General features: G+C 31.0%; 3 protein-coding genes across 7 annotated transcripts in view; all 3 read right to left on the bottom strand.

The window, feature by feature from the left end:
- Positions 1 to 895: 895 nt before the first annotated feature.
- On the bottom strand, positions 896 to 5,454 carry LOC108688163 (zinc finger protein 699-like). Its single transcript, XM_018194310.1, has 3 exons — positions 5,209 to 5,454; positions 2,688 to 4,187; positions 896 to 2,361 (listed from the first exon to the last, which is right to left on the bottom strand). The coding sequence occupies exons 1-3, from the start codon at positions 5,368 to 5,370 to the stop codon at positions 1,546 to 1,548; spliced, it is 2,478 nt and encodes an 825-aa protein (XP_018049799.1). The 5' UTR covers positions 5,371 to 5,454; the 3' UTR covers positions 896 to 1,545.
- Positions 5,455 to 7,098: 1,644 nt separating this feature from the next.
- LOC108688199 (carbonyl reductase [NADPH] 1-like) lies at positions 7,099 to 9,568 on the bottom strand. The gene is made up of 4 exons (XM_018194350.1): positions 9,283 to 9,568; positions 8,306 to 8,566; positions 7,647 to 7,885; positions 7,099 to 7,557 (listed from the first exon to the last, which is right to left on the bottom strand). Exons 1-4 carry the CDS (start codon positions 9,298 to 9,300, stop codon positions 7,254 to 7,256), a joined length of 822 nt encoding a protein of 273 aa, XP_018049839.1. The 5' UTR covers positions 9,301 to 9,568; the 3' UTR covers positions 7,099 to 7,253.
- A 488-nt stretch (positions 9,569 to 10,056) lies between these two features.
- The window catches only part of LOC108688197 (solute carrier family 25 member 36-A), a 24,870-nt gene continuing 18,520 nt past the window's right edge, over positions 10,057 to 16,406 (bottom strand). The window contains exons 5-8 of one of the 5 annotated variants that reach the window (XR_001931780.1): positions 16,055 to 16,274; positions 14,131 to 14,589; positions 13,938 to 14,081; positions 10,057 to 10,990 (exon numbers count right to left, since the gene is read on the bottom strand). Coding sequence is in view for 1 of the 5 variants with exons in the window: in XM_018194349.1 (XP_018049838.1) it covers positions 14,309 to 14,589; positions 16,055 to 16,274 (501 nt within the window). In the remaining 4 variants the exon portion in view is untranslated. Of the gene's footprint in view, positions 10,991 to 13,693; positions 14,590 to 16,054; positions 16,275 to 16,406 lie in introns of those variants that run through there. The other 4 variants (XR_001931778.1, XR_001931777.1, XR_001931779.1 and 1 more) reach the window with 4 other exon arrangements.

Raw genomic sequence — 16,406 nt, 5'->3', positions numbered from 1 at the left:
GCCTTCCAACAAAAGACGCATATGACTCGATATAACATAGTACATTATTATATCCTTGTTGTTCGTTAATGTTAAACAAGGATAAGATGACCACTGTATTGTACTGAGTTGCTTGTTCAGACACCCTATGTCTCTTACTCTCTTTCTATTTAATTATTCCTTCTCTTCTGCTTTCTTTTTTGAATAAATAAATCGGTCCAGTCATTCTATCTTCATGTCCATGAATTCACTTACAAAAATTTTATATATAGATATCTATTAATATTTCTAACATCTTTTAATTTTAACGTCATTCTTTTTTCATTATACATCTTGTACATTAATTATATCGAGACCTTCTAACTTCTATAACCTGAGTTATTCGTGAAATACTACTGCACTTGTATAATGTTCAAGGATACGAATTTTTTAGCCGAATTCTTTCGCAATAATGAGTGTACTGTATTCATTAATGTCCAATATATTGAAATCTTTTATACAAAATGTAAAATAGATTTTTGATTGTTAATCTCCAATGATGAGGTAGGAGTTAAACATGATCCATGGCTTCGTTAATCGAAGTGTTTCTTGTTTTATTGCAATTACTTAAAATCAATTAATAACTTTTGTATTTTTTTGCTTAAACTGAAAATTGTAAAGATTGATTTAAAAATATTATTAGACATCTCAACATGCACTTTAATCAAATATTTCTCTTCTTTTTTTCAAGTATTTTTTTCTTCTATATAAACAGAGGGAGAAGTCATTATTTACTTTTTCATCGATTTTATACATTAATTAGATAAAAAATAAATAAAACAAGAGTCGGATCCTATCTTTGTGAATCCTGAAAATTTACTGTAAAGGATTAATAAATTTAATCTTCGATTTTCAAATTATTCACGAAATCTCTTCTTTTCATGTGTTCTATAACGATTTTAAACATATTTAACTAGACATTATTTAACATATTTCTTGAGCTTCCTAGATCCACTGACAACATTATCTCTTTCCCATTTTCTCGTATTGTAATATTATCGCGTTCCCTAACGCACAAAACTTGCAACAATATTGTGTGCTGTTGGGATTTTATTCACTGGCTACATTTACATCTAGCGATCGAATAGCGACTCAATCTATATTGTGACCCAAAATAGATCAACCGAAACAGACTTAAAAATTAATGGGATCGTATTTAGTCCACGCTGATCCGAATTACCTTGAGCCGTGTACACATCTCGCACGTTTATACCGAAAAAGCAGACGATCTATTTCATGTCAGACTACTAAAAACCGAGGCCTGACCTAAAGCTAGATCATCTACCAAATGTTTACAGCATGGAGTCTAAACTTTAAGTCGAATTTGGAATATAGGCCGCGGACTAAGCGCACGATATAAACATAGTCATTGTGTGTACTGAAAATGTATAGTTTATGTAAACTTTAGATTTTTAGTACTCGCAATAACGGAACACAACTTTAGATTGTTAGTTTAACCGATTGTTAACATAAACCAAAATCACTGGGCGATGATAATTAGCAACCAAACATAATCGATGATTGACATTATTGCATATTTGGATAAATAGCATAATACGAGTTCTTAAACTGTTTTGAATTGTACACATTTGGATCCTCTACGGCGTACGGTTGGATCACGTTGGGCGGCACTGTTTTTTGATTGTGCACATTTGTTACCATATATTGTGGCGTGGATACAACTTGACCAACAGCCGCTTCTTCTACTAATTTCCTCGGAGAATATATTAGTAGAGGCATAGACGCGTCGTTCTGTTGCGGCGCATTATCTGCCATGGACACTGCATATGCAGATGTTGTCGAATTGGACAATTGCTGCGCCTTGCATTTCTTCGTATGAGCATATAACGAGCCGGCATTGTTGTATCTTTTAGTACAGAGCTTGCATGCGTACGGTCGTTGACCGGTATGTGTATACGTGTGTTCGTTCAATGAGGTCAATCGTCGGAAGGACTTGGTGCAGATGTTACAATGATATTTGGCCTCACCAGTATGCATGGTGATGTGCCGTGCCAGAGTATTAGCCCGGGCAAACGCTCTACTACAATACTGGCAGATATACGGTTTCTCACCGCTATGAGTTCTCAGATGCAACTGTAAATACGTGCTCTTGGTGAAGGCACGACTGCATACGTTGCATACATATGGCTTGATGCCGGTATGTGTACGCATATGCGCCACCAGCGATCCACTCTGAGCAAAGCACTTGCTACATTTCTCGCAGAGAAATCGTTTCTGTGTGTCCTTCACTCGTTTATGCCTCTCTACGTGGTTTGCCAGAGATTGAGCCTGTGCGAAGGCCTTTGGACAAAGCATGCATTTATGTGGCCTATTGTGTCGGTCCTATAAGAAAATAAACCTGTGAGTTGTGTCGTTAGAGATATTTTTGCATATTTTAGAAACAGAGATATAAACTAATTTAATTTTTATTGTTTATTACATACACAAGAAGAATTATAATAATATTATTTTTATTTCAGTTATTTCATAAATATTTTTATACAAATACATTTCGTAAATCGTGATACAATCGGGAAGGAATAAAGTTTAAAATTTTATTCTTTTTGATTTATTGTTTTATGTAGAATCACTCTATTCCTAATTGTAACACGATTTTCAGGACATTCTGTATACTAAATATATATATAGAATTCACATAAAATACTTGCCTTCTTTCGGTTTTCGGAATTCTCGTTGATTTTGCTCTCGTTATCCTCCTCGTAATCATCTTCATCATCAGTGTTGCCGAATATTTCCTCTTTGTGTTTCGATTGTTCGTGATCTTTCAGCTTGTCGATTCTCGAAAATCCTTTACCACATGTCGAACAATTAAACTTCAAGCCACTGTGCGTCGAGATATGCCTTTTCAAGTTTCTTTTTGTAGCAAAAAGTTTGCCGCACTGAGTACACTGCAGACTTTTGATCGGTAAATCATTGTCATCGTCATCCTCTTCTTCTTCTTCCTCCTCGGATTCATTTTCTCTGAATATTGGCATTCTATCTTTTTGTTCACTCGTTGTATCATTCGCAGATTGGTCAAGTACGTCATCCACGTACGATGTATCCACGTTGTATTCAACATGACTTTTGGCATGAGACAAAAAGGATTTCTGATATATAAATTGTTTCGAGCAGACTTTGCATGTAAACTTGAAATTTTTCTTTTCTTCCCTTATGCTGTCCGCCACAGTGCCACTTCTAGTAAGTTTCGCCGACACTTTATTTACCTTTTTGTCATCTTGTGACGTTTTATTATCTGCCGTTTGAGTCTCGTGACACGTGAGCATGTGATTCTTCAATTTGTTGATATTCGAGAACTGCTTGTCGCATACGACGCACACGTAACGTAGCTTTGTCTTGTGTTTGTGTACGTTCATGTGTCGCTGTAATGCAACTTTTGTTGCAAACGATTTGATGCAATGCAAGCACTTCTGTCTCGTTGTCCTGCTTATAAGCGGTTTCTCCTCGTCATCACTACAATTTGTGACACTTTTCGTATCCATTTCTGACACCATAGTTTCTTTCGAAATGTGATCATTGAAATTTTCTAGCAATGCATCATTTTTAGCTTCAATTTTTAATGTATCTTCCCTATTTTCATCTGTTAAATTTCCCAATGTCTCATTGTCTTCAGGTAGTATTAAATCTTCTTGTTTGATACATCTGTCTTCCGTTGTTGAACTGGAAAATCGATCTGAATGATCGGCAACTGCATCATCCATGTGTGCCTCATGACACAAGGCTACTTCTATCATTTCAGCATTATGTACATTATCTTTAACTGTACCATACAGTGCATCTTTTTCACTTGATTCTATAATTTCTGTTGTCTTTTGTATCTTATGACTTATGTGAGATTCATCAATTATCATATCAGATTGAACGACAGTATTATTAAACGCAACAATATCGTGAGACGAGGAAATACCTTGCTCTATATGATTACCTTTTTTACAAGATACTACATCAGATATGACATCCGCGATATCTTTGATTATCATGCTATCTTTCGAATGTTTGTCATGCAGCATAGGTTGAATCTGCAACTTTAGAAACTGCCGTAGTCTTTCGTCGGCGTTCTGAATCTGGCACCTGAAGTCATAGGACACATCGAGCAAATCATTGCAAGCTGAACAGATGTAAGCTGGCAGACCATCCCCTACCTCCACCTGCAATTTATGAAAATCAATAATAGTTTCACTTCGTAAAAATATTGTTTTAAAAGAAAAAAAATGTATAAATGTTTTATTACAAATGAAACAGAAATATAAACAAATAGATTTTTCATTGCGCAGAATATAAAAGTGTTTCTATACATTGCATGTATAGAAAAACCAAATGCTTATCTTGTATGTATATTCACATAATATTTACTACTTTAAACGAATCAGTATCATTTTAACTTATATGATATTCATTCAGTCCTGGCAATAACTGTGCTCGAAAAAAATAGCTGATAGATTTCCAGTGTCGTGAAATAGTCATAACTGTCAAAATGCCAATGTTTCACCAAAATATTCTGTTTCAATATTTGTTTGATTTTGTAATAAAACATTTCTAGCCAAACTTCATATAATATTTTTTTTTTGTAGGATATTCTCCTGCGTAAGTTTGTCCTTAAATCCTAAGACACCCTGTATGTACAATTACATAAGTATTGCCTGTTTTAATTCAGAGATCTAGAAAAAAATAAAAAATTGAATCGAAATGAAAGTTAATTTATTCTTGGTAGAATGAGATGTGTATCTCTAACAATCTCTAATCATAAGTGATAATGTAAGTGAGTGTAAATGGCTTGTATCATTGTTTACATCGTAAAAAAAGCTAGACAAGCTGGGAAAATCATAAAGCAGAATCGCTTTTCTACGATCAATTTTACTCATTCATTTTAATTCAAATGAAAAAAAAAGATTGAGAAATATTCTTACGAACACTCTCTGACCTCGAAACCCTTATTAATTCTCCGAGGAAATCGGTGTTCACAGAACAACTTGTCCAAAACAACGACATTGACATTGAGAAATCAACAATGGATAGAAATCCTCCAAAATTCGAATGGGTTCAAGAACATCGGGGATGCGACAGAGAAATGTAAACATGGGGGTATTACTCGATACAGAGGTGGCTTTCGATGCTTATTCAAAATAAAACTAGAAACTATGGCGAGAGAAAGAAAAAAAGAGAGCTAACCTGTACAGCGGCAATGGCCATCAATTTCTCTGGTATCCCGCTGTCGTTGAGGAAGAGCTGGCACGCCTCCGTGCAGGACTTGAGACAGATGCGGCATTCGTCGCCCACGAGCTGTTCCACGCGTGCTATGTTATTCATCGCGTCATCGCTCGGAACTGCCATCGATCGATACAGAGATGATGATCGGTTAACCCACGGGACACACAATACTTGGTAATACAATCAGTCACTATGTGCCACTGCACAGCCGCCATTTGCTTTTACTTGGATCGACTGAGTCGACCGCGAGCAGTTTCGATATTTACAATGTATATCGATATCATGATCGATATCATGCCGTGAAAACTTCGCGGAGGGAAATTCGAAGGGAGAATTGAGGATTATAACTTCGATTATTACTTTCATCTCTAATGTTTCTTCATCAATGTAGAGTAATCTCTTTAAATCTGATTTTAATGAATGATTTGAGTAGTCATCATGACGTTATGCAATACTGCACAAAGAATATGAACTTGTGTCCTTTTTTTGTATATATTACATAAGATTAAGTTGAATAATTAGACTAAATTATTTAGAATAGCATACCCCACCTAAAATCTTAATGAAAATACACTCATCCGACGCGTTTTCACTCAAAATGAAAGAATCTAGCAAAACAATGCGGCGGTCGGCCTCGTGAACTGAGATGTTAAGCGTTAAAGTTCGAAATTTTAGGTTAAGATATGTCATTTCGACTCGCTGCAGCGCTACGTATACGTAAAATCTGTTCTTTTTCGAAGAATTCTGAAATAGTGTAGTAAGTTGGTTTAAAAATAAATTGCCTTAAAAACAACAATTCACTGCTTTAAAAACAACAATTCATTGCTTTAAAAATACAAATTCATTGCTAATGCAAAGAATTTGTATATTTAAAATAGTAATATTGTTGTTTTTAAGACAATGAATGTTTTTAAAACAGTGAATTATTGTTTTTAAAGCAGTGAATTATTTTTAAAGCAACTCACAAGCAACAAAGCAACATTTTTAAAATAGTGAATTATTTTTAAAGTAGTGAATTGTCGTTTTTAAAGCGCTGAAAGTGCTCCAAACTATAACTGTCTCACTCTAACTTATTGCACTATTTCAGAATTCTTCAAAAAAGAACAGATCTTACGTACATATGTAGCGCTGCAGCGAGTCGGAATGACAGATATCTTAACTTCTAAAATCTCGAGCTTAATATTTCGGTTCAAGAGACCGACTGCCGCATTTTTTTGCCAGATTCTTTCATTTTGAGTGAAAACGCGTACACTCGGACGAGTATATTTTCATTAAGATTTTAGGTGGATATGTTCTAAATAATTACCAAATTAACTTGTTGCCGTTTATCTTTTACATTCAATTTAACTTACTTAATTTTGTTGCATAGCCCTCTTGAATAGTGCATCAATCTTTATTTAAATAAAATATTTTTTTATTTTTATATTAATATAGCAATGATTCAATGATTGGAACAGACCCATAATGTACTAATGTTCTAATATGCATTATTTTATTACAATTGTTTTTTTACTTATTGCAACACGGAAATGGATTCATACCTTTGTGCAGTGTTGCATGATGTCATAACACCTAAATATTTTTTACATTCTAATTAATGTTTTGACTGACAAGTTGACAGTCAAGAATGTATATATATCCATCTCCATCCTTCTCTTTATTACATAAATTTCCTATTTATAAAAATAATATTCATGAAATAGTTTTGAGATTTAAAAATTTTTTTTAATATGAGTAATAATATATAATACAATAACATTCTTCAACTTATTTTTATTTATTCAGCTGTTTTAAAATATAAAGTATTTGTAACAAAATAGCTTTTATTTTTTTTTGTAAATTTTTATTCTTGCTCTTTCTTTTGTAATGTTATGTGTAACTATGTTTAATAAAAATAATCAATGTTTCATAAAAATAATCATTTAGAATATAATTCAACTCTTCACATCTTGTATATTATGCCATATTATAGGAATATAATAATACAATCCAGTTTATCCATTTGCTTACTTCCACTCTGCTAATGTTTTATCGCACCAGATATATTTTCCTTTTATCTCTGTATTTTCCGGTAACAATGCACAGTAAACAGGGGCTACAGCCCCTTGATCTGGTGTTAAATGTCCTTTATGACTACTCATATCAGTATCAACATAACCAGGATGTACTGCATTCACCACAATATCTTCTCGGGGATCCGTATTAAATATGGATTGGTGAATATAAGCTAAAGCGGTAACACCGATTTTACTTGCCACATACGTTGAATTTGACCAACCAGCTTGTAAATGCGTACCAGCTTTCGCAGCACTGGAAATAAATGTAAACAAATATAAATTTCAAAAAACTTTTTAAATTATAATCAATGCAATTGTTTTTTAAGAAATAATAAAGTTTACTTGACAAATTCATGCATGATTTTGTCCAATTCTGCTTCAGTCAAATTTGGATCGGCTATTTTCTGTTTTAATGCATCACCAGTAATATTAGACAGACGTCCAGCACTGCTCGAGACATGAACTACGCGAGCATGCGGTCTGAGTAACGGATAGAGAGCAGTACACACTCTACGTAAGCTGAAGTAGTTTACTCGTATTGTTTCTTCAGCTTGCACTTCGAAAGGTTCCGTAGCATTGACCTGTAACAAATAAATTTTAATATATCTTTTAATACTTTATTTTTACAAAATCGTTCTGTTTTAAATCAAAATGTATAAATACGTTTATTAATGTTTTATTTTATTTTCTGCTCTAAGTTTATATTAGGTGTAGTAAAAAGAAATCCAATATTTTTGCATGAAATTGAATGGAAAAATAATGGATTTATTTTTACTACACCTAATATAAACTTAGAGAACCTAATATGTTCTTTTTGCTATGTATATTTAAATATTGTATCATTTTTTTTACTATTGCGAAATAAAAAAAGACTATACAATTAGAACATTTGCGAATATTTTATATAAATATGAATATGAAAGAAATATATATATTATTTCTGTTTAAAGTCAGATTATTTTTTAAAAACTAATTACTACTATATTGATGTTTTTAATTACTTTAAATGCTATGGCAGCATTGTTGACCAGTATGTCAAGACCATCATATGTATTCTGTAAGTAATCCCGGAATGTATTAACACTGTTGTCATCATTGATATCCAATTGATGAAATTTCGGATTCAAGCCTTGTTTTTTCAATTCACTGACGGCATTCAAACCACGTGTGGTGTCACGAGCTGTTAAGTAAACGTTTCCATTGTACTGCTGACAAAGAGCTTTCACAATGGCAAAGCCAATACCCTTGTTTCCACCAGTTACCTAAATAACAGCATGATTTATCAATCAAGATCAATAAATCTATGTTTTGCAATTACATGTTACTTCTATGCCTAAAATGAAATGAGAAATGAAATATAATTAGAAAAAAGAGGAAGACTAATAAATATCGAGAGTTCACTATAAAAAATAAATATGAGTTCTTTGTAGTTAAACTTTTGTAAAAAAAAATTATTTGTTCTTTAAATGTTCCTATAATTCCTAAATATCTGAAGGATTAAGATTAGGGGAAGATAAGATAGACCAAACTACTCTCTGGACTTCCCTGACCAACCCAATCTATTTCTTATTAAATGAATGGGAGTTTAGTGATAATAAAGAGTATATTCCATTTTATGCATAATGAGCATGATGTATTATTTTATCCTTATTCTTTACTTCAGTAAAGAATAAAATATTTATGCATAAAATAGAATGCACTCAGAAATTATCCTATATTTCAACAATTTCAATTAAATCTCAACTGATATTTGTTTTGGACGTATGTTTACTAGATTTTTTTTGTTTTGATAAATACTTATTTTCTCAAAATATGTAATCTTTTTTTTACACAGTATATACTATCTGTATATACTTATTTCATTTTAAGTATAATGAAACGCAGCTACAAAGAACTATACTCAATTAATCTTCTGGAAAAGAAAATTACAATAGAAATACAAAGATTCTGTTCATATAGTTGCGTAATTTATACGTACCACGGCAACGCCCGTCATTCTGTTTGTAGTTAATATATGTAGTGTGTGTAAATAATAACACTGTATTCTGTTTTTTGCGCTTGTCTATTTAAAGGTTAATTCTACAATGTATCTTTGCTTTCTATTTTTTGCTTTTTACTTATCTCTAACGTTTTGGCCTCTTATTCTGTTTTGCCTTTTTTGTGGTTTTCCTGTTTTGTCTTTTTTGTGGTTTTCCTTCAAGATAAAAGTCGATCAGAGTTGATAGAGATAGCTTGGTACCATGGTGATTCTTTCCTCCATGTTCGAAAACAGGGTTACCACTTATCACTGTTACCAGAAGTTTGTGCTGTGTTGTGATATGAACATGCGTCGTGACAAAAAAGTGCAAAATTTGAAATTGTATTTGTAAATCGTGTTCTATTATATATACTAGTACTGAAAAATAGTAAAAATTTATTAACGAATATATTAGCACTCATTTATGCATTATGCTAGATATACTAATAATGTCTTACTACAATATGTCGTTACTATACTAACAATATGTATATCTGCTATATAAAATTAGCAAAGTTAAATGTAGAAGCATATAAATATTTTGAACAATACCCGTAATAATGATATTGTTGATAATGATATCGTGTTATTTAACAAATATTATTAAAAGAATTTAAGCAAACAAGCATATTTTTATTCTTTATTGAGATATTTAAATACACATAAATTTATCCGTACATATTACAATTTCCTTACTGGGTATCATAAGCTATATACATACAGATGATACCCTGTAGTCAATAATACAATCGGGAAGATAATTCTATATAAAAAAATAAATCAAAAATGTACAATAAATTTTTTACATGTATGAGGCTTCGTTTTCAAGAAAGTCGTAATTTTACATTATTTAGTAACGGCTTTTCTCTTTGTAGAACTTCGATAAGTTTGATTTACGTTTGCTATGAATCTCATTGAATTTCAGCGACCTATTCGAACACAAATGAGAAAGGTAAGAAACAAATAAAAATGCTTTATTTAGAAAAATAAAGATGCACTTGTGATATTTCATATATATTGACCGAAACTTAAATTAATTTTCCGTTTTTAAAGACACCACCACGCAATTACATTACAGGATCTTTCATATATTTATATACGCATTGATTTTCTCACGCTACACTAAGTAATTGTACAACGTCAGTCTTTAACGAAACGCTCGCGAAATATTTCTTTCATTCTCTTTCTCTCTCTCTCTCTCTCGCTCTCCTCTCTCATTCTCTTTACATCTTTTGTCAATTGTTCTCTCCATTAGAAAAATTCATTGCTTATTCCAATAACCGTCTATCTAATATCTATACATGCTTTACAACTTGGCACACACATCCAGTTCTCATATACTTACGCGATCCTTTAAGAGGTGCACGATATTCTTATGCAAATGACTATGCGATTAATAACAGCCTGGCACTTAGAATCTGTTTTCCTGGAGCATACATATTTTACAATTGACAACGGTATCATAGAAGTCTCAATAAGATGTTAACAATTAACATATCAATCACATACGATGTTCTAGAAGTCGCATATTTCTCTCAGATATCTCTTTTAGGCTTCATTTTTGAGAAAGATCAAATGAGATGACTTATTTGTCGTGCATCTGTTAATAGTAGATACTATTTTCGTTGATAATAGTTATATTTTCATTCAAAATCATCCCAAATTAACACTAAAAAACGAATAAATGAATTTTTGTGTTCCTTAAAATCTTATTATCTTTTCTTAATTATTATAATTCTAAGTCTAATTTATACGACTTGTAGGACAGAGTACATAAACTTTGTGAATACAACCTGCTGTATTGATAAGCGCAAAGCTCCACTGGTAATGAATAAAATAAAATCACAGCTTATTTACGTATAATATGAAGAAATCATCATGCTTTACATAATTTTCCTTATATATCATTTCCTTATATAACCAGTGAAATGTATTAATTATGTATTTTTCACATTTTCCATTTTCTTGATCAAAATCATGGCTTAAATCGAGTATTAATCGATCAAGTATATATATGACTATGGTTTTAGAAAATAATAAATGTATAATATAAATTTTTTTTGAACACCATAAAACTGTGCGAAAGGTATCGAATATATAAAATTTAATTCTAGAACGTTGATATAAAATATTAATATACAGATGCTTTGCTTAGACGTATAACAAAAGAAATGTGGTGTAATATACAAAGAGAGAATTAGTCAACAGAAAATAGGTGCCAAAAAAGCAGTTCTGAAATTTTTTTTAGTTATTGTACTTGGAAGGATATATGTCACTGTAAATTATGATAAATTCAGAATTGATGATAATTTCCTTTTATTAAACGTTTAAGCGGAACGCTTTGCATATAACTTTATTAACTTCAGAAAATTACATAGCTATTTTGTAGAAACAAAAACATAATATTATATTGTGACTGATAATTAATAAAAATTTAATAAAATGGCACGCATTTGAAAACATAAAGATATTATAATAAAACATTTAAACATTTTAAATTAATATTATAACATTTTATTATGCTTCCATTAAAAAATTGAAGATTACTTATAAACAAAAACTGGATAAAATTATTTTATAACTAAGTAGAATTATTTTCGAACAAATTACACAGTTGTTCGAAAAGAAAAGAAAGAAAAGGAAAGGAATTGTTTCATTCATAAAACAAACTCTGTAAAAATTTTAATGTCGACAAACTTTTAATTACAAACGTTTTTTTAGTACCTTCCCACAAAAATAGATACGTAATGTTAATTTAAATAATTTTAGGGATAGTTTAAAATACCAATAAGGATAAGTTGTTAACTATTTCGCGTGTCTGATAAGTCTGATAACAGATCTGTAAGAGATATACACTCAGTGTATTGATGATAATTTCATATTCTCGTAATACTTTCTTACTAAAGATCATGCGATGTGTTATGACTAATTCAATGTATGAACGCTCGTACATGTACACAATTAGCGCCTACAAATTCGATATGTACACAACGTCGCGATATCTTTATATATAAATAAAGTGGAATCTATCAGAACAGTTTAATATACGCTAGTCCTCTGACAGGTATTCTAATATTAACATTAGGTGCGTTCAAATCGATAAAGTGGCTAGCCTGTTCGCCAAGGATGAATGAAGGATTGGTTGTTTTTTACAGATCCAACCAACCACATTCAATCGCTCGACGAGCAGGCCAACCGTTTTGTTCGGATTGAACGCGCCCATAGTTACTTTGTTTCTAAAAATAAATTCAAACATATATTGGTTCATTAAGAATTAGTTACAATTTATCGCAAAATATCGGCGAGAAAAGTCGATTGCTGAATACAAAAAAAATACAGTAAAATTATGATAAAACAAAGAATATATATCAAACAGAAATTATCACTATAATAAAAAGTGAAATTGAATTTATTGGAAAATATGTTATAAAATTTTATAAAGTGTAAAAGGTATTTTTAAAAATTTCTGAAATTTTTTCATTTTTCTGAAATACAAAACACAATTACGTTATTATCTATAAAAGAAAATTTCGTATTAGAATGTAACATTTTCTTCAACGAAAATTTTCTGCTTTTTTTGTATTATCCAATTTTGCAAAACTGAAAGTATTTCCAAGAGTCAGTTTGCGAAAAAAAGCTAAATTGGCGCATTCTAAATAATGTCAGCAATAAAAATTCAAATCATTTCTTTCAGTTGTTTTGAAATTATTTTTATTGCTCCATCATCATATGCTTACGACAATTAATGTTTCTCAAATTTGTGCAAAAATTAAAATTCAAATATACATATTGTAAATTTTGTGCTGATTCCGGAAATTTTTGAAAATTGCCTGGTACATAAATTCAAATATAAGAATGTCGACATAACAAATATATAAAAAAACCTTATAAGAATCATAAACATAGATCGTTCAGTCATAATTTAATAATTTTTCAAATGGATTATTTGTGAGGTAACTTTCTTGGATATGCTAATATCAAAATAAAGTATATAATTTTCAATATACTGCTGTTCAAAGTTTTGTGATATAACATAAAGCAAAACAATTTTTTCGTAAAATTTAATATATATTGAAATATTTATCACAATTTTACAACATATGAGTTTTACTAGAATCCTAAGATAGAAATATTGAAATTTTTAAGAGAAGTGGATCTACAATATATTACATTTACGACCAAAATCAGTCAAAAGAATCGATTTCTAACACAAATATTTCACTTGAAACAAGTGGAAAAATCATCATGCTTTACATAATTTATAAATTCAAAAGTTACTATACGTGTTAAATTTGCCGCTCTTTCACGGAGCATTGTAAAATTACAAATACAATCCTTTTCCAAAGTCTAATTTTACGTTTTTCATTTTCTTTTTAATTTTGTCTTGTGAATAAAAAGTGAAAAAAAGAGAGAGATACAAAGAAAAATTGTAATCGTGGAACAAAGAACAATATCAGAATCAAAACTCTTAGGTCAGAAACTAAAGTCTACAATGACTATTATAATGAGCCTCACACGTTTTGGATTCGAAGTGAGTTTTGTTTCTGGAGCAGAGACTAATTTGTCTTGAATAAATTTTATAACACAATACAAGCACTTTTGCGATATTCACGTACACATTTTCGCGAACGAGAAGCGAAGTCTCAGCCTTCTATCCGACGCTAAATAAAATCTGCTTTCCTCAATTCCCCTTTTCTTTCCCTGCGAGATACAGCGGGTCCATGTCTGGATATGTACATGCTATCTGAAAGGAGGAAGGACTACTTTTTGCTATACTTTTAGAGCACAGTGCGACCAAAGAGCTGGTACCTTTTTGAGTACCCCTGGAGCAATGATTAGGGCACCGAACGCGTTTCCAGCTGCTCTCGATGTGCCTAGATGTGCGATTAGATCTTAGGATGCTGCTCCAAATACGTGCAGTATTCGCCTACTGGAGAAGGGGAAATGGTTGATAGGTGGCCCTTTACTCGGGGGCCGTAAGCAAATCCTAGGCCAGCTCTCTCTTCGCTTTAGCCTCGTTATAGAATTCTGATGTCACATCAGTGTTGGATGTCGCCACCGTAACTGGCCGGAAATGTCGGGTCAATATATATACTACCGCTTCATATGTTGCCATTATAATAGCGGTGTTCGGAATCTGCCGAATCAGCTGAGTGCCAAGACCTCGATAGAGACCCTTTGTGCCCTCTTCCGTCCATACAGTATTCAAGGTTTGCCAAAATGTGCGATATTTGGTACCCTCTTCTCGCAACCGGGTTCTTGCGACCTCTAAATAGGAAAAAGAATATAAATTATATTTTCATCCTTGATCGGATCTCCTACATCTATCATGAAATTATTATATATTGAAGATGATGAATATTCTTCTATCCATATAAATGTGTTTGTATTCATTTTTAAATCAATCTCAGACAAATAACTTTTATATAAGATTATCTCAGATTGAAATTTTAATTTTATTATAAAATTGAAAAAATCTATATATAAGAATTCTGTGTATTTTGGATCAGCAATTTCTACAATATGGTTTTGAGGATATTTAAATAAGATTAGAACAAACTAAAGTGATTATATATCAAAAATATATAATCATAAAATTGATTTTCTATTATCGTAACGATCGGAAAATAACTGATATGTGATGACGCAGTTTTCTCTGAATAGAAATGCTCTGATTTCATGTAATTCGTTTTTCTACGAAAACGCATGCGATCTATGTATGATAATGTTGATTTGCAGAACAGTTTCGAAATAAGTATAGTATAATACAGATCTGATATTATTTATTTAAACAGCCAGAACGCCAAATATTTGTAGCTAGATATAACGTGTAAGTACGCACTGAGTGTCTCACACGCGTTGCAAATATAGCTGGTGTTATATCTTTAGACCAACTCGGAGAATCTTCACAAAGTAATGAAAGAACAAAGTAGAGAAAGAAATCTACTACTCATCAATAAAATCAAAATACTAGAAAAGTTTTTATAATTCGCATGATCTGTTAATGCATTATTCATTGCTATCGATTATGACAGTTACTAACATTGAGTTTTTTATTTCTTGTTATTTATTAATGACGACATCATCAGACGACAGTCAAATAAATACATTACATCTTATATTTTTATGCTCAATACTATATTCAATATAAATTTAATTTTTTGATAAAATAATTCAATTTTTTCATTTAAAAATATAAACAAAAAGTTAGTTAAAATATCGTAAAATATGCTTGGCAATGAATGCGTTAAGCATACATCAGTTCAAATTAACTATTACTAAATTAAATAATTTTACTAAAAAGAAAAAGATGTTACTTAGTAATTATAAAAAATTGTATTTTGATAGCGCAATCTTTAGATTATATTGTTGTAAATGTAGAGATAATTTTTAAAAAATATTTTTTTCATCTATAGTTCTAAATAATCAATAACTAATGATATTCTTAATGTTATATATTCTCATATTCTCTTAATAGTGAGCTAAATTTTTAATTATGTATTGATGTAAATTTTTATTAAATTCTTCGAATACTAAAATCAATCTAACATATATACAAATATTATAACTAACTTAAGTACACAAAAAAATTAAGTAAATTATAGTCGTTGAAACTTATAAATTATTAAAAGAATTCTACAGATTTGTTTCGTTTAAGAAATGATTAGTTAAGTTTAACTGAGCGTTCCATAAATCCATATGTAATTCCATAAAATAGTTAAAATATTCTTACCATGAGGATAGGCAATAGTTGACGCTATCGTTTTTGAAAATGAACCTGCAGCCATAAATTCGATGAAATCACGGAACGTCTTCCTGTCATCTGTTTGAGAAGCACGCGATCTATGTGTAGCTAGCCACGCCTTCACAGCTTCATATATCACAAAGTGTATCACAGTCTCACTTATGCCTATGTAGGATGCCACGATACCTTTGTAGAATCCCAGGATACCCTACAAGAAGATAAAAAAACATAAATATCATATCCTAAATCTGATTTATTTTAATGTTGTAAATGCGATATTTTCTCAAATTTCAAAATTGTGTAATAAGAATATTAATCTAATAATTTCGAGATTATACTT

The sequence above is a fragment of the Atta colombica genome, unplaced genomic scaffold, assembly GCF_001594045.1.
Source record: "Atta colombica isolate Treedump-2 unplaced genomic scaffold, Acol1.0 scaffold226, whole genome shotgun sequence".
In the NCBI taxonomy this organism is placed as follows: Eukaryota; Metazoa; Arthropoda; class Insecta; order Hymenoptera; family Formicidae; genus Atta; species Atta colombica.
The sequence above is the reverse complement of the archived record's forward strand: the minus strand, read 5'-3'. Positions and strand labels throughout refer to the sequence as shown.

Excerpts from the sequence above, each read along its gene's own strand:
- LOC108688163 (XM_018194310.1), bottom strand. The coding sequence starts at position 5,370 with ATGGCAGTTCCGAGCGATGACGCGATGAATAACATAGCACGCGTGGAA. Across the intron at positions 4,188-5,208 it reads TGGCCATTGCCGCTGTACAG|GTGGAGGTAGGGGATGGTCT; the intron begins GTTAGCTCTCTT and ends CATAAATTGCAG. Across the intron at positions 2,362-2,687 it reads ATTCCGAAAACCGAAAGAAG|GACCGACACAATAGGCCACA; the intron begins GCAAGTATTTTA and ends ATTTTCTTATAG.
- LOC108688199 (XM_018194350.1), bottom strand. Across the intron at positions 7,886-8,305 it reads ATGCTGCCATAGCATTTAAA|GTCAATGCTACGGAACCTTT; the intron begins GTAATTAAAAAC and ends TATTTGTTACAG. Across the intron at positions 7,558-7,646 it reads ATCATGCATGAATTTGTCAA|TGCTGCGAAAGCTGGTACGC; the intron begins GTAAACTTTATT and ends ATTTATTTCCAG.